Here is a 25,114-nt window from a genome sequence, read left to right on the forward strand (position 1 = left end):
TTTTCAAAATGTGCACAAGACAATCAAATTTATGTAGAAATATAAGTGACAACACACTAAACAGACATTAAATTTCCACCTTTGTTGGAGTTACGCATGCAGGGGGACAGAGAGGATGTCCAAATATTTAGTCTGGTTCCACGAACAGATGCTCTATGAAATTAATGTCCTCCCATTGCGCTCAATTATCCCAGCGTGCTCAACTGGGTTGCGTTTCTGAGGAGCCTAATTAAGAAAGAATAAGAGAACAAGGAGAACATTTCTCACGCAGCGGGAGAGAGAAACGTTTCCCATCAGCCCTAAAGACACCCGCAGGAGTACTCGGCTAAATTACAATAACCACTTAAACAGTCTGATTGAGTTTAAGCTAATGATAGTAAATGAGCCAGTGTGGATTTGAGCGTCGCAGCTCACTGGTATCAAATGGACTTGGGCTGATGAATAATGTGCCGTAAATGGATATTTACAGCACGTTAGTAGAACAGCCTCCTGGATGGAGATCTGTTTTTGAACGCTATCCGTCCTCCAGTACAGCGACGTCTTCTCAGGCCGATAATATTAGTTTACGAGCGGGCTGTTATGCAATTTGAGAGCAGGGTTTCACTTGGTTTTATTTATAAGAAGTAAACACAAGCAGAATAAAAATGATAGTGTTCTCGTGTGGAAAAGAAGGTTTTACAGCTACTATTTGTGCTTTTATATAAAATCAATTGGACTTGTTTGATGTTTAGAAGGTTATCTACTAAACATCAGTAGGTGTTTAGTTTTTTATACATTTTGTAAATTACAATTTAATTGAAATAAATCTACAAAACTTCCACACTCGTGCCTCTGCTGACATCACGAGGCACAAGCGTCTTTAGAGCAAATCCATTTTTTATTTTCTTGTTTCCTCTTTATTTATGTTTGTTTTTTGTTTTTTTTAAATCAAATCCACTGTCCTAGAAAATCACATAACTATTTAAGGAGATACACGCATAATACCACATTAACTTATTTTACAGGTGGTGAAGTTGCATTAAAATCTATTTTAAAAATCCAAACTGGAATATTAAAAGACGTGTTTTAGTCAAATTTCTGAAGCCAATATTTCTCATCAATGGTATTTGCTCCAGCTTTGCTGTTAACAGCAGCTTTCATCTTTGCTTTAGGGTCATCAGAGGCAAACCCTCGGCGAGACACAACTCAAATGCAAATTAGATTTTTCTTATTTGGCGTAGAAATCTGTCAAAAGTAGCTTACCAATACTAGGTGATCAGATCAGTGCACAAAAGCTTCATTTGCTGAAATGCTGCAGTAGAAATCTGTAAGTCATTACCCAGCTTTGATTGGCAGAGTACATTTGTTCGTGAAATAATAATAATAATAATAATAATAATAATAATAATAATAAAAACACCTCTGTAAAATCACAGAATTAAAACAGTTGTTTTGTAAACCATCAAAAGATCAGGTATGAAAAAGGTGATTGTCCTGCACTTAATATTACTTTTTTAAATACTGCCCCATAAATCTAAAGATAAGAAAAAATACATTAAAAGATTTATTAGTCCATTCAAGTGAATGAAAATCAAAGTAAATTTGTAAAAGAAAAAAAATTAGAAGCTATACGTCGCTTTATTTCTTTTGTGTTTGTGGTTCATGTCATTTTTTTAACCTGTTTTGTGCACTGATAGCGACAATTAGAGTAGAACAGAATTCCTTCATGTTTGAATAAAGTAGTTTTTTTTTTTTGTATTGCTTCTCCACTGGAAAATATATAAAATCCAAAAGACTTGAAAATGTTTGGAAACACAGTATAAATCTGGTCTCACTGACAATACAAGAGTTGCACCTTGACATGTCGACATGTTCTATAAAACCATCTTGTTACCTTTGGGATGAGCAGCAGCCCCAGAGTCACAGTCACAGTCAGGTGAGTGTGAGCAAAGAACAGCATGAGCATCCAGTCAGGGTGAAGCCCTGCAGCCAGAGAGAACCTGCAGGAAAACATCAAACCAAGAGCTTTTTATTTAAAACAGCAAAGTGATCATTATTTCTAATACTGTTAACGTAACAGAACTGGTAAATTATGGCAGTGATAATGATGTTCGCTACGGCTTCTTTTGAGTTTGATGCTTAACTTAAGCCTCCTTTAGGCTTAATATTTGAGTTTAATAAGAGTAATGATTGTAAATATTTCTGAACAGCTACATGTTTTTATATTTTTTGTTACAAACAAGGACAAAATGTACGGCTTTGCATGGCGGACAAAAAACCAAGAACATAAAACCAAGAACACACATACAAAAAGTATGTTTACAAGAAAAACAACAGGTCTAAGGTTTGTGGTATTAAATTTCTTTTTATTTTATTGTGTTTTAATGTTTTTAAATGATCTAGTTTCCCATTATCTAGTTTCATTTTGATCCGTTTACATGGAAACTTCGTGGGTGAAACATTGAGTCCCAGCTGGTCTCATCTGGGCAGGTTGTTGTTTGAGTCATGTTCCAATTGTTGAAGCTCCGTTAATTAAATGTTTACAGTTTGCTTGGTTTGCTTAAAAAAAGACTCTAAACGTCTGCAGAGTCTCAAATATTCAGTAGAAAGGACAACCATGACTGATAAATCAAATAGGTAATTTGTGCAGCCCCAGGCTGTGTCGTGAGTACTAAGAAATAATGCACAGTCTGAGATAAAAGAAAACATTAAAATAGACTATTCTGGCTTTAGTCTTTGATTTCACAGGAACAAACACATTCAGCCTTATCTCCGTTCTACAGCAGCTCAAATTAGTTAAAGTTTGGATTGTGCTGCTTTAAATTTCATCTGAAAGCCACTTTTTATACAATATTCCCGCTGTTCGATGCCTGAGTGCAGAAAGACAGTGTACAAATTTTGTGAAAATTTAAACAAATGATCTTTTCCTTTCTGCCTAGCCGAGCTCAAAGCGGGTCACCAGAAAGAAAAGTCAATCACAGAAAGTTTTGCAGCAGAATGTGTGACAAATGAAACCTATTTCCCAAGGCAACTAACTGCAAACAGCAGCTGAGGTTTTATTCCTGCTGTGACTCAGATGAGACATTCTTTGCTATATAAGTACTGCTGAAATTCAAGCATTCTTTAGTCACGATTTTTCTAACTTCAAAGAACCAAGTCCCCTGTTTTCAAAGTTAAACAGACGAAGATCGCTGAGAGAAACACTGTGTTGCAGAGTAATATTTATCACAAAATGTAAAATTTTACATGACAGGGGTCTTTCTGTAAGTTCTCTCTCTGGGTACTCCAACAGAGAATATGCTAATATGTAGGAATGGACAATATTATCAGCATGGTATCGTATCGGCCGATATTAGCTGTAAATTTTAATATCGGCCATTCTGTCAAAATAACTCACCGATATAAAGAGTATTGTTTTTATATGACAAACCAGACAATGATGCCTGAAGCTCAGCACAATGTCAAATTCGCACTGTTTGAGTGTCATCTTTGTCTTGGAGAATAAATAAATTTTATATTGCATAAATGTGACATTAAACATAATTCAAGCTGAAAGTGTTGCATCATTTTCAGCATTTTTTTTGGAGTATTTGTATTTGGTAGCAGGATAAATTGGACAAACTCAATGCAGTATTTTAATTCCACAGTAGAAAAAGCCGTATAGTTTCAGTAAGTTGGTATAGGAGAAAATATCGGTATCAGTTATCGGCCAAATGAGTTCAAGTATATTGGCATATCGGATATTAACCAAAAATCCAATATTGTGCATCCCTACTAATAGGAAATGTAATTAAAGTTTTAATTGATATGTTTCTAACTTACCAGCCAGCTTTACTGGTAAGTAGCAACTGGCTACTTACAGGAAGATCATTCTAAGATGTGTGATTTTTTTTTAATCTCTATGTCCTTTTGTCAAGGCACTGTAGTTTTGATTGCATCTTTGGATCTAAAATATAAAAGTTCATTAGTGCTGCGTTACTGTTTCATTTTAATGTTTCCGCCTAACAGCAAGAACATGCATCTATTTTTAATCTCATCAGTGCTCCCAAGTCCTCAGTTTGAAAATTATTATTGTCTGTCCAGAAATTACCCAGAAATCACTAAAAGACATCAAAACATAATTTGAATAATTTCCATTTGTCAACATGTTATATATATGTTTTTAAATGTCACTACTCTAATGATCCTCTGCGTTTATCAAAGTTTAGGATTTGCCGAAATGACATAAAGGTAACATAAGTTTTAACATTACTGATAGAGCTATATTCCTTTGCTTCCTTTATAAATTTTTGATTTTCTGCTGGTTTTGTCTTTGATTTTACCTCTAAGTCACCAACAATGTGCCATTTTATTATCAACAATCTACATCAATAATCTAAATGGATCTAGAAGATTCAAGAAATAAACCTCATCAACAGCAATGTGTGAGACTGAAGGAAAAAAGCATCAAAGCAACATTCAGCAACAGGTTTTTTTTTCACGCATCCATGATTCATTTACGCCCACATCGTACTGAGTTTGCAGCGTAGCGTCTGCAATAGCACCAGGAAAAAGATATGTTAAGGGTTTCTTTTCATTTATTTTTTTAAAAAGTCGCTAGAGGTCAGAAAAGTTGCCAACAGTGAATATTGCCGGGGGGCTTCATGTTTTTCGAGATGCATACTTTTCCAGTTTTACGCCTGGGTTTACCTGCTTCCTCCCACTGTCTACAAAAAGATGCATTAACGTGACTGATTGGCCGCTGTAGTTTGCAATTAGGTGTGAATATGTATGTATGAACTGTTATCAGTAACAGTGTATTTCTCTTGCCCTGTGATGGACCGGCGACCATGACACAGGTCACTACTGCAACCCTAAACAAAATTAAGTTAGGATGGATGGCTGGATGATGCCAACGCTGCTTCAAAAACGGCTCATATGGTATAAAAACAGGAGAGAAAAAAAGAAAAGAAAAACTCTGGTAAATGCCTGAACAGTCAATCCCAGCATTTACTGAGGAATTCAACCTTGAATTTAACTTTACAACCACTGACAAGCCATTGCATCACAGTATCACTGTTTCTGTCTATTGTGCAACTGAGTTTAAGGGGGAAAAATCCCTTTAAGCCACGTTATCCTTTAGTCCCCATAAACCCCCAGGAGAGCTCTTAAGACTGTTTGCTTTGAATGAACCTGAAGGTTTGGTGCAGCGGTGGGAATTTGCTGCATCACGAATCCGAATTCCCAGCTCTAGCGATCCAGTTCTGTTTTTCACTACACAAACTGGGACTGGTTAGTGAAACATTGCTAACTGTTAATTTTAGAAAAACTCTGACAAACTGGAAGGAGTATTTATAAGACCTTAATATTCAAATCCAGCACGTAGCACATTAGTTTTGATTAACCTACAACTTCAAAATAGCTAAGCGCATACCAGATGAGCAGTGGAAGAACTACTGCTTAATTCAGTGCGACAGGGACTGACATCGACAAACAACGTATGAAAAACCAGAGTTTATTTTAGTCTCTGGCACAGTATATTGCTGCTTTTTCTCTCCCCGAGGAAGATATAATTTATGCTATCCTTTAAACTGTCTCACCCTGTACTCTGCTGACTCTGTTCATTTCCCTGACAAAAGAACCGCATAAAAATGTCTTTTTTCCCTGAGATGATATGTGCCTGATATCTTCTTCAACAAGAAGATATCTACATGTAAGTGGCTAAATGTTAGGTTACACAACAGACTGAGGTGCAGTTTATAAAGATCTTGACATTATTGTACAAAGGTTGATTTTATTGTTTTATTAGTGTTCAACCTGTGCTTCTATTTCTGTAGAGTATTTAATTGTGGTAGCAGGTTTGATTAGCACACGATGTCCAAGACAAATTTTCGCTATGGGAACAATAAAGTGTCTGCCTATTTGGCTAGTTATCAAGGTCGTTTTCATTCACTGGTTATCTGTCTTATATTACAGTGTTACGACATAGTGATAATGTGAACAAATACGTAAAAAAAAAAAAAAACCCACATTGTTTATAAAAGTTACATACCCCACCTTGAAGCACACACATTGAAGAGGGAATAGTTTGATGATTCATCACATTGACCCACCTGATGATGTGGAAGATGGCTGATATGAGGAGCTCGTTGTAGATGGCTACAGCAATGTACCGCGGCTCGTGGAAAGCAGAGGGGATGGTGCGGACGGTGAAGCACAGGTACACGCCCCACAGCAGGAACAGGAACTCAGCTGAAACGAAGACAGGCCACCGGATTTGAAGTTGTTTGAATGTCAAATGCATTAATGGTCTCATTTTCTAACTTAAAATAAAAAAAAATCTGATGTCCACCAGATGTGTGTGTGTGTGTGTGTTTTTTTTATCTCAGTACAAATCCAGATGTTCTGTAAAGGTTTGTTGGAGAACTTTTGTATTTACATGCAAATGTCCAGTAATACATATTATCCCATTTTAAAATAAACATGAATTAACAAACAAGCATCATGAAGACTGAGAAACACAGCAGACAGTCGGGAAGTGGAAAGGTTTATGACAGGAGTTATAAAACAACATCCAACATTCATTTCTCTACATCCAAATATGTTATAAAAACATGTGGTGTTATGGGGTATGCTCATGTTTTTCATGATCTTAGACACTTTGGAGAAAACATGAGCTGATAACTGACATTTGTCGATGCCTCCATTGTATCTTTCAGATGTTTTATGCTTCCAAAGTTCAACATTCACTTTGATTGACTTCAGTTTTTTGCTACAAAGTATCAGAAATGAAAACATCTCAGAGCTGATGACCTGTTTTCTGCCGTTGCAACCGCTGTGCTCTTCATGAAGCCCTTTGCTAATTATTCCCAGGATGCACTTTAAGGCCAAACAAGAAGAAGCCTTTTCCATTAGCACCCATATTTTACATAATTCTCTGAGTAGCTGCAGGCTTTCTGTGCTTTATCTACCTTTAACTCCCCCCATACAATAGTCATCTTTGTGAAAGCCTTGGCAATATGTACCCAGGAAAACATTGTTTTGTAATTTGCCATCCACGGTCCTCATATCAGAGAGGTGTGGTCGTGTTATTGGGCATATTGTTTAGCTCTCCAAACATGAAGGACGTCAGGAATACTATAAATGTAGCGCCATGTTAGTGAGGAGAGTAGTTTCCAAACACTTGAAACGATTCACAATCAAATGCTGCAGGTGAAGTAACCACATGCACTTAACCTTAAAGGGGCAGAGCTATGTATTTTCCAGATCCTTTTATTGTGCAATGAAGTAACTGTGTTATCTTCAGTTGTAAAAATGCTGCGCATATCAAATACGACTTAAAAGAAATTTGACTAACTAAGAAATCACACATTAATAACTTTGTCCATGTGACGTCTCTGAAAAAAATAGGAGCCATCATCCTCCAACTACTTCCTGTCTTCTACTTTGAGGTTGTCCCAGTGGCGACATCTGGTTGTTGATCACGTGACTCGTGATGTGCAAAAATGTTTCCATTGTAGGTTTGTGACATAAACCAATTTCAATATGGCCAAAAATGGTGGTATTTGTGAAAATCAATATAAAAAAGCACATCCTACTAAAAGACGTTGAAATTGACGGCTGTAAAAGTAAAAAAAGAAAAAAAAAAGTTTAGAGGGTATGAATAGTCCTTCACACAGCAATATACTGCTATAAATACGGTTAAACTTTCAACCCCTCCTTCAAATCTTATTATGAAGCAATAAAGAATTATAAATTAATCCTCTTCCCATGACGGCAGCGTTTGTTATCCTCTTATCATGGAGCCGAGTTAAAAAATAGGGTAATTTACAGAGAGGACGTTGAGAAGAGACGCCTGCCTTCATTGTTACAGGACAATATTTCAGAACAGGCAATCCAGTGTGTGGCTGCAGATTGCTCATTATCACCTAATGAAATTTTAAAGTATCAAAAAATCTAAAGGAATTATTGTAGCGCGCAAAGCAGCGGAGTCTGTCTCTGCACCATGAAATTATGTTTGTGATGAATAGAGTATAATCCCCAAAGATTAGCACACACATAACAGCATCATCTATCACTGGAGGAAACAGAATCAAGTGAAATATAAATTTAATTTTGCACACCCTTTTTGTGAACTTTCCAATGAGGCTCAAAGTGATTCAGTGACTATTTTTAGATTATTATTACTTTTTTCTGTTAGCAAAATTAAAGAACTGTCACAAATGACACATGAGGCCTGACACCATAACAAATTTTGCTGGACAATACAGAGCTGGAAAACATTTTAAATAACAACAAATGGATTGTGAAGTCTCAGAAAGCAAAACTGCACTTCAAATAATAATCATTCAGTTTAGACAAGGAAAACAGGCAAAAGTGGCAGGAAGTGCAAACTAACTTCTTCGTACTGGGTGCTAAATATTTCTCAAAATGGCGGCTTTTCAAAAATACTAGAAGGAATGTCGCTTTAACAACTGTTGTCTAAATAAAAATGAGTGTGCTCATTTTAATTTATCATATGGTTGTTGTTTTTTGCTTATTGTAGCAGGCTGAGGTAATCTCAATCTTATTTTTAATTAATATTTAGGAGCATGCACAGTTTTTAAATCATCACTAACTACATAGAAAGCATCCATTTGTCAAAGCATCAATATTGCAAAAACCCACGTACACACACGCGCACACACACACACACACACACTCACACACACACACACACACACACACATATATATATATTTCTGTTTCCTATTTTACAATGGCTGATGTAAATCTTGGCTGCAACTAAAGATTATTTTAGTTATCGATTAATCAAGTATTTTGACGATTAATCGGTTAATCAGGTAAAAAAAAAATTAACACATTCTACAGATATTTCACTGAACCACTTAAGGATGCAAATGAACAAAAAATAAATAAATAAATTCCCTTTTTAAACAAGATCATAAATATTTTATTGCCTGAAATGCAAAACTGTTGCATTCCTGTAGTAAATCTGATCCGGGTAAAGCTGCAGCTTTACTGTCTGCAGAGTTTTGGCTAAAACAGTCTTCAAATCATATAAAACAAAATTATTTTAGAAAGAAATAACTATTGCATCATGCAGGTGCATATAAATCATTCACATAAACATTTTTTTCTTTTCTTTTTTTTACAAAGAGGGCTTTTCTACAACTCTTGTCAACATTAAAAAGCCAGCCAAATCAGAAAGAGAAACAGGACTGCTTTTCAAAAACGGGGTGTCATGCAGCATTGACGCAATGCTCCGCAGCTGCTTCAGAAGGTGCTCCCCGTCCCTTTGCAGCCTCCGCAGCATGTCGCCATCTTCTCTCCGGCTGTCAGAGCAAACAGCAGGGCTTCCTCATTTCCTAGCTTGTCTACACACATTCAGAGGAACAACCGGAGGGATTCCTGCGCACGCTTCGTTTCGGAGCGCGTGCATTTGTTTGAAGATGTCGCCGCTTTGCAGAAACACACACACACGGACACACACTTTCTCTCTGTAGATACTTTATGCTGTCTCCAGAGTGTCCTTAGCTGTCCTCCCTCCACATGCTTGTCTTTCTGAAGTTCTGGTGGTAGAAATGTCTCTCCGCATCGTTGGCTACTACCCGCCAGCATTTTCCCCCCTCCCTGCCACTTCCAGTCTCTTAGTCTGCATGTCTGTCAGTTTTCAGTAGGATCTCTGAGGGATTCATCGTTTCTCCCTTTCCAAACAGGATTAGTCTCCCCTGCTGCCAGACTGGCTCCAGTGAGGTGCACATCGCTGCCTCCTGCTTCTAGAATCAGTCACCGAAGAACAAGCGCTGTAACACAAGCTGAAGGCCATCTGGGTCATCTTGAACAGAAACACTGCAGGGTTCTTGCAATTTATGATGAGAGCAGTATGGATTCAGGGTGAAAGGTACGAGCTCAGGAATCTTTATCCACACAATCCAGCAATGAGGCCCTGACGTTTTTATTTGGTACATGTTCTCTGCAGACGAGCCTTCTGAATATGTAAGATGATAAGGTGATAAGATGCTAAGCAAGCTTTCAAAAATGTGGTTATAAAAGAAGAGTTATGGTCTGAAATTCTGAAATCCAAAAATATATATACAATTTAATTAGTTGACAATTATTAATAATCGATCCATCATGATTATTTCGATTAATCGTTTCAGCCCAATGTAAGCTGTCAAGCACTTTGGCTTCAGAGTTGACTTTAAATATGCCATACAAATACATTTGAGATTGACAAACATGCGTCTGCAGTTAAAAATAATTTTTTTTTTCTTAGATAAATGGTGGATTTTTTTTTTTGGCTGTTTCCTATTTACATTGCTTAAATACAAAGGTTTCTTTGATGATTTAATGATCAAATCGAGTTTAGTGAACAAATCGAGACTTTTTCCAGATTGACGGGTCCTGACCGTCCAGGTGCTCCTGGGATTTTCACCCAAACAGCAGAGGGCGCTGCAGATAAAATCTGCCTGAATTCAACATCTGATATCAAAGAGTCTAAAGTAGACGTGCATTCTAATTGAGCGCTAATCACAAAGTTTACAGTCTACACTGAAGCATTTTAGACATTTGTGCAGGTATGTTAACTATAGATATTATGAAAATTAATCCCTCTGTGTTCACAATGAATTTTTCCTTTCTGCTCTTCCGGTTTGCTGTGTGCCACTTATGCAGCATGCAAACTGTGAGCTGGACCAGCATCAGTACAGCTCTGCCCTTCAGGCGGCTCGTTGTTCTTATTATGCGAAAGGATCACTCCATCATTTAACAATTATTAAGAGACTTGTGTGGAGAAAAGGTAGCTTGTACTCCCAAAACGTATAATTTCACATTCAATTTTTAAATTGTGAAAGTGCTCTGAATTACAGCCTGAAATTGTCCATTTTGAAAGAGGTAGTATGTTATGGGACCCTTTGAGCCTTTCTTAAATAAAAAGCTCTTTTATCTACAAAAGGAAGCGCATGAAAGCAGAGAGGTTTATCAGATTTAGAGGAGGTCACGATGGTACCTGTTAATGTCTGCTACAGTTGAACAAGACTCCAATTTGTAAAGTTTTGCAGATAATTGGAAGAAGTCAAACTAAAGTGTCACCTGTAAGTGCGACTATATGCATGGATGTCTGGTTTTGAAATTACCACCTACACATAATAAGTGAGGACATCATGTTTACAACAAGTATGAAGGAAAAAGTGTAGAAGACTGATAAAAAGGCAAATGACTGACATTACTACAGGTAATTTATACCACCAATTCCAACAATAACCTCGGTCAGAGGCGACAAACACACAACAGATCAAGATTACGAGAAGAGGAAAGGCAACGACGAAACTAGACATTACAGACATTACGGGAGTGATCAGATTATTTTATATTTCAGGTGCAAGTATACTAAAACATGTTGATGTTCTGGTGAAAAAAAAAGTTTTGCTTTTCTCTTGAACATGGGAGTGACCGAAACGACTGAAAAATGTTCCTATCCTTTAGAGAGTAAATATGCCAGCTACGTGGAGCAGGTGATTTAATTCACCCTTCTGCCAACACATACCCACTTCTCTATTTCATCCCTTCCTACCTCTTTTTCATTCCTGAAAATAAACCTTTTTCTACCTACATGGCTAAAGCTTGTACTAAACTACTTTATTTATCCAGTAAAATGGTCACTAAAATGCACAATTCTCAAGTCCTATCACCCGAAAAAATTATATTATTACCTTCTATTATTATTCTAATTAGATCGTTACACCTCCTCATAGCAGGCTGTGAGTAGATCAAAGAAAATGTATTTAAATTGTTGGTTGTCAAAGCAGACATGAAAGACCCCCACCGGCAGGTACAAATCGAGTCACGGTCGACACAAAACCTCTCGCAGGAGGGGGCGTCATTTCTGCTTTCGACTGAGACCATGATGTTGGAAAATGGTGCCGAGTCCAAACGACCAGAACTGGACAGAAAAGCCGACATGATGGTCACAAACCAACAGAAGAGAGAGAATGTGCTGGCATCGCTAAGGGAGATGCACTGAGAGCAAAACATCGACTTAGTGTCAGTGATCCAGCAGAGGGACTCTCAGCCCAACATCGGGCTCAGCATCGGTGAATATATATGTGAAGAGACGTGGACAAGAAGTGGTGAAAAACTCAAGAGATACTTTACTCTACAAGCTGACCAACAACCTTAACACAAGTGTTTGAGGTTTTTTTATGGACCATGAAAGCCACCTTAAAAGACCCAGAGATAAGAAACTGAAATGCCAAGCTAGCAGAAGACAGGAGGAAAAGATTAATTGTGATTAATTGATTTTTAATATTTTTATTTATTTTTTTTTAAAGAATTGTTTGTTTATTTTGATGTATTTCTAATATTTTATAAAGAGGTTAAATGAATAATTTGTAGAATGTGGCAATTTAAAAAATCTGATTAATCGATTAATCATCAGAGTAATTGATTGCTAAAATAATCGTTAGTTGCAGCTTTAATCTCGACGGACAGTGATGAGGTAGTGACATGAGCTGATGAAAACTTTTTGATGTACAAACATAAATAAAACACAAATACCCCTTGACCTTTTCTCTATTAGATTTATATTTCTCCAAACATTTCTCAGCTGAACTCCCATGACGAAGCAGTTGTTGGTAAAGTAACGAGATTACAATTGACTCGCAAGCGTGGAAGTCAGGGTCACAAATTTTACCCAATCAATGACTTTCCTCTTGACCAAACTGCCAAAAAAAATAATAAATAAAAAATCCCACACACACACACACACACACACACACTCACCCACTCCCATCATGTAGTCCCATCGGTCCAGCAGGCACATGCTGAACTGCATCCCCTCTGGTGTGAAGCCTGCGACTATCAGACTGCGACTCAGCTCCGGGCTCTGGCACACGGCCGACGTCCAGGCCACCAGGAACCACAGCACAATGAGGAGGATCACCACCAGCAGCCGCAGGACGCGCCAGCTGGTCATGTAAGGCGTCCTCTGGGCCGTGCGGGAGAGGAACACCTTCAGGACCCTGAGGGAAGGAAACACGGTCTGAATCTGGAAAAACTCCCAAGATTATTTCCAAAAGCTGAGAAGTAGATGTTTTATCCAACATTTTCAGTTTACTTGGTCCATGTATTATTAGACTATTGCTTCAGTTGACGTTCCCACAGAAAACATATCCATTTCTTTCTAAAAGTTTCATACTGCAGCTTTAAGGGTTTTGTCTTGCCACATTTCGACAAGGGCCACATTTGTGAAGTGAAAATCTCATAGTTCTCCTACGGACAGATCCGGAGCTGAACCTCAACCTGAGCTGTAAATCTCTGCAGCTTCTCCTTCGAGCTTTTCTGACTAATGTTCTCTAGTCCAGCTAAAGTGAACCTTCATGCTTTGGTGTACTTTTACATCTATGTATTATTTTTTTCACACAGTTTTGGATAACTTTGTGTGTGGCCTGCATCTCAAAATTTCAATACTTTTAATAAGCAGTGAAGTTTGAAAAATATGTCATTCTCTGTTTATAATGCTCATCATTGGCAGTCCGGACTTTGACAAATCCGTTTCATCTGATATCCAGCCGGACCGCTCAGGCTGTAAGAGTTTCTTCCCCCTGAGGAACACTTTCCATCCAACAAGCTAATACAAAAAAAAGTCAAATTGGTAATTTTGCCAAGAGAACTTTCTGGCCAATCTTTGACCTCCTTCTCCCAGCTCAGTAATACTTGCTCCAAGCTGCAGATTAGGAAGCCAGAGTGTGAGTGTGTGTGTGTGTATGAATGCAAGCAGACGTGGAAAGATCAGACCTGATGTGCAATTTAAATGTGCGTATCGGCTAAGAAAGCACGCAATCTGTGAGAGGGAGCTGAATTATTGAAACAGAGAAAGGAGCGGAGGAGATGGTGGGATAGAAGACGTCGAGTGAGAAGTGGGGTTTGCCTATTTTTAGTTTTTGCTTTCAATTTAATATCACCATCAGAATAATTCATAGAAAAAGAAAAAAGAGAGAAACATCTCAGATACTGATTTACGCTCTATGTTGTCATTAACTCAGCCGTACCTGTACAGCTTGAGGATGATGGTGCCGTACGCGATGGCGAATCCCAGCAGGCGAACCCACCTCAGGAGGATGCATCGGAACACGCTGGGGTTGAAGTACAGGATCATCACCTGCAGCGACAGACAAACACAGGCATTCTGGGTCAGACCGAGGTCGGGTTTCACGAGTACACTGCAAAAACTTTAAATCTTCAGAATATTTTTGGTTTAGTTTCTAGTTCTGGTTTAACTTTTTCATGCCACATTCCCTCCAAACAGCACTAGCTTTTGTTTGGGGACTCCCTTAGGCAAGCCCACCACCAATGCTACAAAATATGTAAAGAAACCCAAACTTTAAGTTTAACTTTATGTTTTTTTATTCACTATTCAACAATTGTTACAATTGTTTAGTATAAATGTTGCCTCATACCTTCTGATTTTTGATGGGCACGAATCCTGTGGCTGACAATCTTATTATCAGATTATATACTATGACTTTACTACCAGATAGTGCAAACTTTCATCAAAACCCCCTGAAATTCATATCAAATTTTACTTTATTCCCACAGCTCTTATGGATTTTTGCAGCTGTATGTCCTTCGCGGTAGAGCTCCTTCAGTCTTTTTCTTGTCAGAAACTTTTCCATTTCTTGAGAAGCAAAGCAGCTCAATGAATTTAACCGGCAGCCAATCAGAAAACGAGCATCAGAAGTAAGGCTGAAATAAACTACTTTAACTTACATTTCATTAAAAAAGGAGTAACAGACTAAACTAACTTAAAAGTACATTTCCAGAAAGATGACGGTACTTGTTTGAAGTCAATAATTCCTTAATATTGATTTTAAAAAAGCTCTACTTCCACTGGCAGATTATTTCACTTATAACATGGAAAACATGTCTTGTTATGAGAGAAATAAGCTGAAATAATTTTTTCAACAAGTTCTGTTGTTTACAACTAGTTTTTTAAACAACTAGTTCTAAACAATAGTGCACTATTGCAAATACTCTAAGATATTTAGAATATTTGAAACTGGACCAAAAAAATTTGTGTTTTTGCAGTGATATAATGTCACACATATCGCATTTCTCTGTAGTTCATTAAAAAAAAAGAAGAAAAAACAGAAACGCAGTGTTCACTATGAGAGAAGCAGAGCTGGAGGCAGACCTGGCATCACAGAGAGTTCACGCCTCCACAGCTCACATCGACTGAAAGCATCATGTGGGTTATATGTAGGGCACGACATTAAATCTCACTCGAAGTTCTGCGTTTTCTTCTCGTTTTTCCAGAAATAAATATTGATGTTCTGACCTGATCCAGTCTTGAATCGTCTCTCCAGTTTGTCACAAAGCTTTGAATTTGGTGACAGTTCATAAATCATTGCTTCACCTTCTTCTATTCGGATGTAAAGACTTTTTTTCCTCCAACTATTACCTGAAGTAGGGTGCAATGGAGGCTAATGGAGGCGAGTCTGGCATACCGAGAAAAATCATGGCTTCCATTTGCACTTCTGCATTTCACTTCATTAGCGTGCAGCTCAGCAGGATGCCGTGTATTAAATCTCCAGCGGCCTCTGTTCTGAACTAAATGGAGCTTGGATCAGTCACTTAATTGGTACGCCCCCTCCTGACCGTTTTTGCTTGACCCTTTCAGGAATTTGCATTATTTCTGCGGTTTAGGGAAGTCCAAAGAAAATTACCACACCCTTTTCCTCCCCCTGAGGCAATGCTTGGAAGGAAGTATGTGATTGTTAAAGTTTCTGTAGGAGCTCACAGACTCCGGAGGTAAATGTAAGGTAACTTGGAGCAAAGTTTGAGAGTTGGAGAAGAAGAAAAAAAAAAAGAAGAAAAAAACGTTTGATTTAGAAAGTTTAGCCAGAAAAACAGATTACAGCATTGGTCTTGGTGCTGTGAAGACTCAGGTTTCCATTGCTACTCACGAAGCTAGCTTGGCCGTTACCTTCCTATGCAGTTCTGCTTGATTGTCATCTCCCTTCACTGCTCAATCTTGTATTTCTCTCACTGGCTTGGATTTCGCTGGGATAATTTTAACCAATCAGTGAAAAGAAGGAGAACTTGTGAACAATGAGATCAATTTTCTGTAGTTTTAGAAATGGCAGCAGAGGAAATTAACAAAGCCGTTCAGCTCATTTTGGCCATGTTTTAAAATATTAAATTAACATCGGCAGCCATCTTGTTTGGCTTGGCACTTCTTTCTTCGCGACCGAAGACGGTTGTTTACAGGGCAGAAAATTTCTGGTAAGCTCCATAGCACTAATTAGCGCATTAGATGCGCCACAGCCAAAAGTTAGCCATTGAGTAAAAGTTTAAAATAATACACAGTGCATTACACCGTTTTAATGTACCACAAACTTAACTACATAACCCCGTGCATCCTCTTTCCAGAAGAATAATTCAGTAAAAGTGTTTTCAATCAGAAGCTTCTTCCAATTGGCTGCATCACAGCTTGCTACAGGAGACCCTTCCTGCCCATAGCCTCCTCTTTGAAGAAAGTTAGATAGCGGGAGTTACTCCAACAACTCACTTCTCTTTAGGAGTAATGTTTTTTATCTTCTTTTTCAGGGATCAGTCAAGGCAGAAACGATATTCCCTGACGGCTGTCGACTCTGTTTGGAAAACACACACCCTGCCAGAAACCAAAAATGCTTCAGAAGCTGCATCCACTTTGAAGTGTTTACTTGCTCTCCAAATTCCCCACTTCTCAGTCCAGTTGTGCATCTGGGATGTGCTGTACAAAGAGATGTGATGCATGAAGGGCATCCAGCTTACAGGACATAAATCATTCACCACTAAATCACCGACAGGATTCTAGAAAGATCCATGCCTCAACCAATCAGCACTAATTAGTAGTTTTATTATTATTGTGTCTTATATGTGTTGATTCTATTTTATTTCTGGTGTTTTTACCATTTATGTTGATGCTACTGGATCTGTGAATTTTCCTCTTCGGGATAAATAAAGTATCTATTTTGAAATTAGACCAGCCTACTATTTAAACAGGTGGTCAAAATATAATGCCTGATGGTTGTGTCAATTGTAGGCAGTGGTGACTATAACAAATTTCACTGGACGATAAATTGTCCCAGAAGTTATTGCAATAAATGATAACATTGTTTTGAGACCATTTTCAAGTAATAGAGTGGTAGTGGCGTAAAAACACTAGAACACATTCTCAAAGATCAGTGTATACAGTGTAACACTGAATAATACAAACTAAATGCTATTACACATGGAAAAGCAATTTCTATATAGTTACTATAGTTGTTACACAAATAATGGTTAATTTCTTCCTGTGGATGGTTGCTGCCACTGTTGGGGGAAATATAAGATATCAAACTTGTTAACTTGTTTACTGTAAATGCATTGTTTATCAGCTGATGTTATGTTCAAATACCATCAAATATGAAATAATATGGTACACTTATATACCACTCTGTGTTTCAAAAATCCAAATAACTGTTTTTAGTTTATTAATCAATAGTCATTATAAACAATGGTATGATGTAAGCTAATTACAAATTATCTAATGATAATCACTGTCTTTCACACATAGAGTAGCTTTGGAACGATAAAGCATCTTATATTGACATGTTGGTATAAGGGGGCCACCTAATAAAATCTGCTTAGGGCCCTAAACAGGCTTGTGCTGGCCCTGAGCGTACGGTCGGATTTCTCCACCGAATGTCACAGTTTGCAGAAACCCGAAGTCACGACTGCAACAGCACAAACTGCACAGAATAAAGTGAAAAATGAAAGAACTGGAAAAGCTCCGCTCCCCTCCTGTCTTGGCATTCAAGAGACGCCGAGCATACTGTGTAATGAGGCTTAAGTAACACCAACACCTGTAAGCTGTTTTTCCGCCGAAAAGAAGCAGAACACGTGTGACAAATCCAACAAAATAGCGAGCCAGCCTTGTGAACGCAACAGTCTGGCTGGGAGATGCATTAGGACACAAGGGGAGCTAATACGAGATAAGGAACATGAATCACCGCGCGCGCTCCATCGGGCCGACGGGAGAGCGGCTCAGAGACTGTGGGATGAAGACAAAAATGATGAAATGAGAAAAATATTAAATCTGACAAGAAATTATGTAGCTACGGAAGATGTTACGAGTAAGAGATGACTCAAAGCAAATGTCACAGGATCGTGAGTGGGGAACTAATCCAAAGCTTATTTCCTCCTCGTTATCGTCGTGGAATTGGCGGGATGGATTTCACACATGCTGCCAAAGTGTGGATCAGCGTGCAGTTAGACTGTCATAACAACACTGCTTGTCTGAGTCGTCGTCGGCATATTCGCTTCAAGTTCGACTCTGACACGCCGGCTCTGCTCCTCAGCAGGAACGTGACAAACGGAGTCAAAGCTGCTGGATCTGGTACAACAACAAGAAACTGGAACATCATACAATGAGTCTCATAAAATGATCTCCTAATATTTTTAAAGTCCAACTTTACATTGTAGAGGAAAGTACACCAAGGCTGTCGCAGCTTCTCTGACACTAAGAATTAAATTAGCTTCTCTTTGGACCTGAAAGGAACAGCATAGCGTCAGCACACAGCTTCAATCATCACAGCTAGAAACAAGTGTTCAGGCTTCAAATCTGGGTGTAGCGATGAACTCTGACCTGGACCTTCAGAGCCACATAAAGACAGTTACAAAGTCGGTCTTCTACCACCTGAAGAACATTTCCATGAGGACTAATGTCTCAGCAAGATCTAGAGAAACTCATAAATCCGTTTATCTTTAGTCAAACTGATTACTGCAACATGTCCTAAAAAACTCAATCCTCCAGCTGCAGCTGATCCAGAACGCTGCTGCTGGCGTTCTGACTAAAACAAAGAAAATAGTGTTCATCACCCCTTTTCTAAGATCCTTCTACTGGCTCCCAGTAGTTCAGAGAAAAGACTTTAAAATACTGTTGTTAGTTTATAAATCACTGAATCCCTAGTAGCCCATCCTCATAACCAGAAGCAAACATGGAGAAGCAGCATTAAGGTTTTATTAATCTGGAACAAACTTCCAGAAAACTGAAAAACAAGCGAAACACTGCGTTCCTTTAAATCAAGGCTAAAATTGCCTTTGATTAATAAGAGCTAGAAAATATTTTAGTACATTTTATGTGTATGAGTTTGCTGATGGCATTTAACAAAATGTATGTTTTATTGCTTGTTTCATAATTGATGTTTTCAAATGATGATTTTACTATGTAAAGCACTTTGATCTACCTTATTGATGAAATGTGCTATACAAATAAACTGAAAAAAAATAATTTCTATTTTTAATTTTAAAAAAAAGTGAGCCTGAAGAGTGATGTTCTTAAACTAATGAGCATCACTCAAAGTGCTGGTAATTAAATTGAATCCCACCTTTAGCAGCTAAAGGATTACAATTTTTAATTACACAGAGCTTAGAGTATGACTCTGATTGTGTGTGGTCATTGTGTGGCAAGCTATTATAAACCCAAATGACAGGATTTTAAAAGTGTGAAATTTATTTATTGCTTGACTTTGATATACTTTTGTCATTTATTGTTGCTGTTACAATCAAAATCAAACTTGACAAAGCAAGAAAATCACATGGTAATATCATTATCTACACTGCTGTGAGATATTGTTTTTTATTTTAAAAAATTGTCACTAATTTTAACAGCAGACAAAGATAATTTGTGGGAGTAGGAAATTAATTCTTCAAATTTTGATTGCATTTATTACAGAAAAGGTTATCTAAATGACAGGTAAACCTTTAGTTGTGCCTCTGAATCATTAGCAGGACTCTGAAGTTCCTGTCTGCATGCTGAGGAGGCAACTTTGTCACTTGAGTCTGTATGTTAAACCAGGAACAAATCTAAAACAAATCTTTTCAAAAAGTTACGTCTAATTTTGACATTTTCTTTATGAGTTGAAACATTTTTGGCATAACAAAAAGCAATCATAAAAGAAATCTGTAGTAAGGAAGCATTGTGCTTATTTTCTTTGTTCTTTGTCATTGTTTGTTTCTGATTTTGCCCATCAGCTCCTCTGAATTCTTATGTAACTCCTTCCTTACATTTCCAAAACACACACACAGATATTTGTCCCAAGCCCGATCAAACCCTTCATCACTATGAGCCAGGATGCTGAAACTGCAGACAGCTTTTATTTATTTTTTTTTTTTCATATCATCTAGTAGAGAAGGTGGCCGTCTTGGTTTGCCTCCAACCTCTGAAGTCTCCTCCATCAATTAATCAGCAGAGGTATTTTTAAAACAAGTTGTGCCAGGACTTGATGGACTGTTTAAAAATGCATTGAGCGCCGGAGTGGTACAGCTACAGCTGAGAAGACTTGTAGCGGCAGAGGGAAAGAAGTAGGAGGAGGAAAAAAAAGAGAAGGAAATAAGTTCTGGCAACAAATGTTGAGACTGGAGGAGAGGACGCAGACAGAAAAGGAACATGCAGACGAGGTTATAAAAGAGAAACACGGAGGACGTGAAGGGCAGGGATGAGCTTGAGACAAGCAGTGAAGATGCTGAGAAGTACAGTAAAAAAAAAAGATGGTGAGATGTAGCGGCGCAGAGGGAGGAGATAACACTCGACTGTGTGAACATAAAAGTGGCAGGATATTTTAGTGCGACTATTTTTGGGACTGGAGGTATCCTTGGGGTGCAGAGAGAAAAGGATAAGTTGGCGGATTTAAAAAAAAAAAAAATCAAGATAGGTTTGATCTCATAAGGATGGACCCACCTTCACCGATGACTTCATAGCAAACACCCAAACATACACCTGGAGTTTGGGTGTTTGTTTGGGTGTAGTGCCATTCCAATGCCACAATGAAATAGAGTTAAGATTGGGTCTAAAAAACCCAACTTTACCCAAACCTACAGGCAATGTATCTTAGCCCAATCCGACCCTATTAAATCACTTTAGTATTATGTTATTTTAATTGCAATTTTACAGCTTTTGTTTTTAGATAACCATAAAGGAAGTAGTATGTCTTTTCCAGCCACACAACATCACTTTGTAACACAATCAAGTAACTATGTTATCTTCAGTTGTATATTTCAAATATAAGGAATTTGGCTACATAAATTAACACCTTGAAATTGGGCCTTTGTCTCTTTGAGAAATGTTTGCTCTTTCTGAAACTCCACCTTCAGGAAGTTAACACATCAACATTTTTACCAGCATTGCACTGAGAAGGAGGTTGTACAATGAGCTAAGTAGATGTGCAGTTCCACCAGATATTTGCTAATTATTGATGACTAGTCTGAAGGAGCTGAGTGGGGAAGTCGTGGGGGAAACGGGCTCTGTGAGGCAGAAACTTGATAGATTGAAAACTTAGCCCTGAGGAGGAGCTTCATCCATGGAGGCGGTGCCAGATCCCTCCATGTGTTTTGTACAGCTTAATGGTTGCCATGGGAGATTCAAGAATTTCTCATAATCATGTGTGCATGCAGTTCAGTGAGCTTGTTGCAGTCTACCCACTTTATGTTTCTTTGGTTAAACTATACTTAGACTATAATGTCTATACTTAGACTATAATGATTAGATTAACACAACTTTATATTGTGTTTTCTCGTTTGGGTTTCCCTCTGCTGAATGTATTGCAGGCCTATACGACACAAAAGCCCAACACCAGCCGGCCTTCGAGCAAATAATTTTTGACGGATTCGGGTCGGGCTCGGACCATAAATCTAAACTCTACTATGAAACACATAAAAACCGGGACTGTAACTTTTTTCAAAAGAACAAAACCAATATCATGAAGCTCTTTTCTCAAAGGATTTACAATTTTTCCTTCAAATGGCTGAGATCCAGCCAATAAGCTTTCTGTTGGCGGACAGGAGAGCTCTCTGATAAGGAGAGTGAATTCCCTCCCTGTTAACACGACATGCAGGTTTCCTCCATCTGTTTCCCTTCTAAAGATGAGTTTCTGATTCAGCACAGCAGGTGCTCTGTGGGCACAATGGTAAATACACACACACACACACACACACATAGCACAATGGCACCCACCCACCACAAAGCCTGGCTAAGTGAGGAACACTCATAGCTAAGCTGTCCTGCTCTTTGTTATTGTCCAGACAGACATTGGGCACATGGACAGTGGGCCGCAGCTCAAGAAGGCAGGACCTATTGAATAAGTCTCAGAGCAACCAAAAATATCAATTGTTGTATTGTATATCTATTGTATGCGATAGATCAACCAAAGTGATGTGGACTGGATGAAGCTAAACAGAATGACCAAGTCAAAGTTCACACTCAAATCTAACTATCTCTGCCGAGACTTCAGCAACGACAATCCCAGACGCTCTCTGTCCAATCCGACTGAGTTTGAGATATTTTCCAAAGAAGAAGAGAAAAGTTGTAGATGTGTGAGACTTTTCATATTCTTATTGTACACAATTTCCTTTCTACTTCACAACTATGCGGTACATTGTCTTCATTTTAGTTTTTTATTGTTTTATGCAGTATTTATGGACTATTAATTTTATTCTGTTTTCATACACCATTTCTCTTTGTGACTGTCTTTCTTGAGTCAATACTCCAACATTGCTGTTCTCCTGCGCGTTATATGTTTGCACACATACAATAAAAATTTTCCTTTTCCTTTTTTTATTTAGTCCCATAAAAATTGAATAAAATAAATTACATTTGCTGTTGTTACATACGAGAATCTGAAAAGTTTTTAAGGCCATGAAAACTTTTCTAACACACTGGACTTTGAATGAGTTTTTCATGATCAATGGCGACACACTTGGTTTTATTGGCCGTGTCCCACCTGAGGTCAGCACCCCACAGTTCTTTCTCTTTATCGCTAGCTACACAAGTTAGGCTTTTTTAACCGACTGTGCAACATGATGCTTATCTTCCAGCAGATTTTTGTGTTAAATATAAACCCATTTCCATGTTTTTGTCTTTCTCAGCTCCATAGGGGATTGTCTTTTGTTCAAATGCCCAGAGTGTCAGTTTGGATCAGCGATGGTTATGCAATAGTATGAAGCAAAAACTCCATATTTGGTTTTCCCCACAATGAGCTCTCATCACAGTACAAGCATTTATAAAACAAACCTATTGTTATTTGTCATTTATAATGAAGCAGTTTATGACAATACTGGTAATTATTGATTTATTATCTTCTTTGTCACTGAACAATTTTACTAATATATGGTTAGTATGTGGATGCTACCATCACCATCCACAAACCTGCATAACCAGGCAGATGATCGACTAAAATTAACGTCTTCCATTAAATAGTAAGGCTGACTTGATCATTTTGATGTCAATTCTATCAGAAGAAATCTTGCTAAATTATTTTACATCTACAAAATGTATGAACTTCTTAGAATAATAAAATATAATGATGTGTATTTCACTATAGGGTGTGTTGTACAACATACAACTATGCAAGAAATTTTTGCCATGGGGGTCAAAATTTCTGTTTTTTTCCCAAACTTAATGATCGGCAACTCTTTAATCCTCTGCACACACATTATGAGAGACCAGGACTCCTATTGTTCAATGAACACATCTTCATCAATGCAGACAGAGAGTCTGCATAGATTAGAATCAGATCAGGTCTCTTTTACGTAGCAGTGGAGCTTATGAGCTGCACTGTATGTGTGGCATAAGTTGCAACACTCATGCTAGAGAAAGGTTGATACTGAAGGTTTGTTTAGTTAAAGTCACATAGAAACTGAAGATATAGTTTATACATTAGTGTTTCTCAAGTATGAGACTCATGGGCTACAGATGAAACTATCTGATATCAATATCAGCATTGGCCCTAATAATTCAAAATATTCTACATCGGGTATTGGTGACATTGTGCCCGATCCATAAGGGCAGATCTATCTATTGCACTTTCTCAACCTTTTGAAAGATGGTTTGCTGCAGATTATTTTTACACATTTGACCAAGACAGTCAACCTATCGTCTTTGTCAGTTTCTTTCTCATTTGTTTAACTCCTAATCGCACTGACTAAACAAATCATGTTCTTACATGTTTGGCCAAGCTTGTTAAGTTATTTGTGTATTTAAATTTGCTGTACTGGTGCAGAGTTATTAAATACATTTGTAATACAGTACATTATGTCTGTGTTTAAAAAAAACAAAAACGTTTTAAGTCAATTCAGCACTGTTTTTCTGTTGGATCGGTATCGGCCCATACTAACCCTGAGATACCTGTATCGGTATCGGAAGTGAAAAAAAGTGGATCAGTGCACAAACACCAAAAGTTCTGTAGGACCCGAAGTACTTTGTAGCATCACATGAAACAAAACAGAAATGAAGAAAAACAACACAGAAGACAAAGTAACAATGAAGTCAGCAGCAACATTCTGCCATATCCTCCCACTCGTCTCCCACACAAACCTAACAAAAACACACAAACAAGTCATTTAAGAACTGTATTAGCTAGCATGTGACATGAGTCAGCTTGTCCCACATCTCAAACTGTGTCAGATTCCAACTTGGCTTATCAGTTCAGCATTCATTAGATTGTCAAGTGAAGAACACAATAGCTTTAGTGAAAGTTGAAAGGCGGCCTAGTGACATGTCAACCAAATCTAAAATCACAGACGAATCATCACAGCAACGCTCCGTATCTGTTGCTACTTCATGCCACATGTAAGCGATCTGATGAGTGATTCTGTGGGTGGTGCTTCTGATTCAGCTGGTTACATCCACACTGTGCTGTTCTTGTACTTTCCGTGCTGTACGCTGGCTCCTCGGCCTACTTAGTTGTTTGTCTGTACTTTGAAGAAATTGATGCATTCAGGCAGCAGTCTGTGAGGTATTTTATGATTACAGAGTCATCCATATCAGCAGCAATGGATGTGATACCTCTGACAAACTTAATTACTTCCAGGGTTAGTCGTAAAGTTGATCTGATCTGACTGACCAGTTCCAGGTCAAAAACAAAGTAAAACCTGCTCAACTTATCTTTTAAAACATGAAGTTGCACTGCAGGGTTTCCCCCAGTGTATTATAAGCCTGGCGGCCGCCATGCTTTCACTCAAACTGGACTCAGGCTGACCTGTATGGATATTTACCTCAACCTACTGTGAGGAATTATGATCCTTTGAGGAACTCTAGGTAAGAGTTTAAAACCCGCCACGTTAGCTCTGGTTGTGC

General features: G+C 38.1%; 1 protein-coding gene across 1 annotated transcript in view; it reads right to left on the reverse strand.

The window, feature by feature from the left end:
- The window catches only part of LOC106961867 (probable G-protein coupled receptor 158), a 47,829-nt gene that overhangs the window by 9,432 nt on the left and 13,283 nt on the right, over positions 1-25,114 (reverse strand). The window contains exons 5-8 of the mRNA XM_015055935.1: positions 14,010-14,119; positions 12,742-12,980; positions 6,072-6,210; positions 1,874-1,979 (exon numbers count right to left, since the gene is read on the reverse strand). Coding sequence (XP_014911421.1) covers positions 1,874-1,979; positions 6,072-6,210; positions 12,742-12,980; positions 14,010-14,119 — 594 coding nt within the window. The remainder of the gene's footprint in view (positions 1-1,873; positions 1,980-6,071; positions 6,211-12,741; positions 12,981-14,009; positions 14,120-25,114) is intronic.

This window comes from Poecilia latipinna, unplaced genomic scaffold, assembly GCF_001443285.1.
Source record: "Poecilia latipinna isolate Pla-1442-1.1 unplaced genomic scaffold, P_latipinna-1.0 Scaffold1344, whole genome shotgun sequence".
Classification (NCBI taxonomy): Eukaryota; Metazoa; Chordata; class Actinopteri; order Cyprinodontiformes; family Poeciliidae; genus Poecilia; species Poecilia latipinna.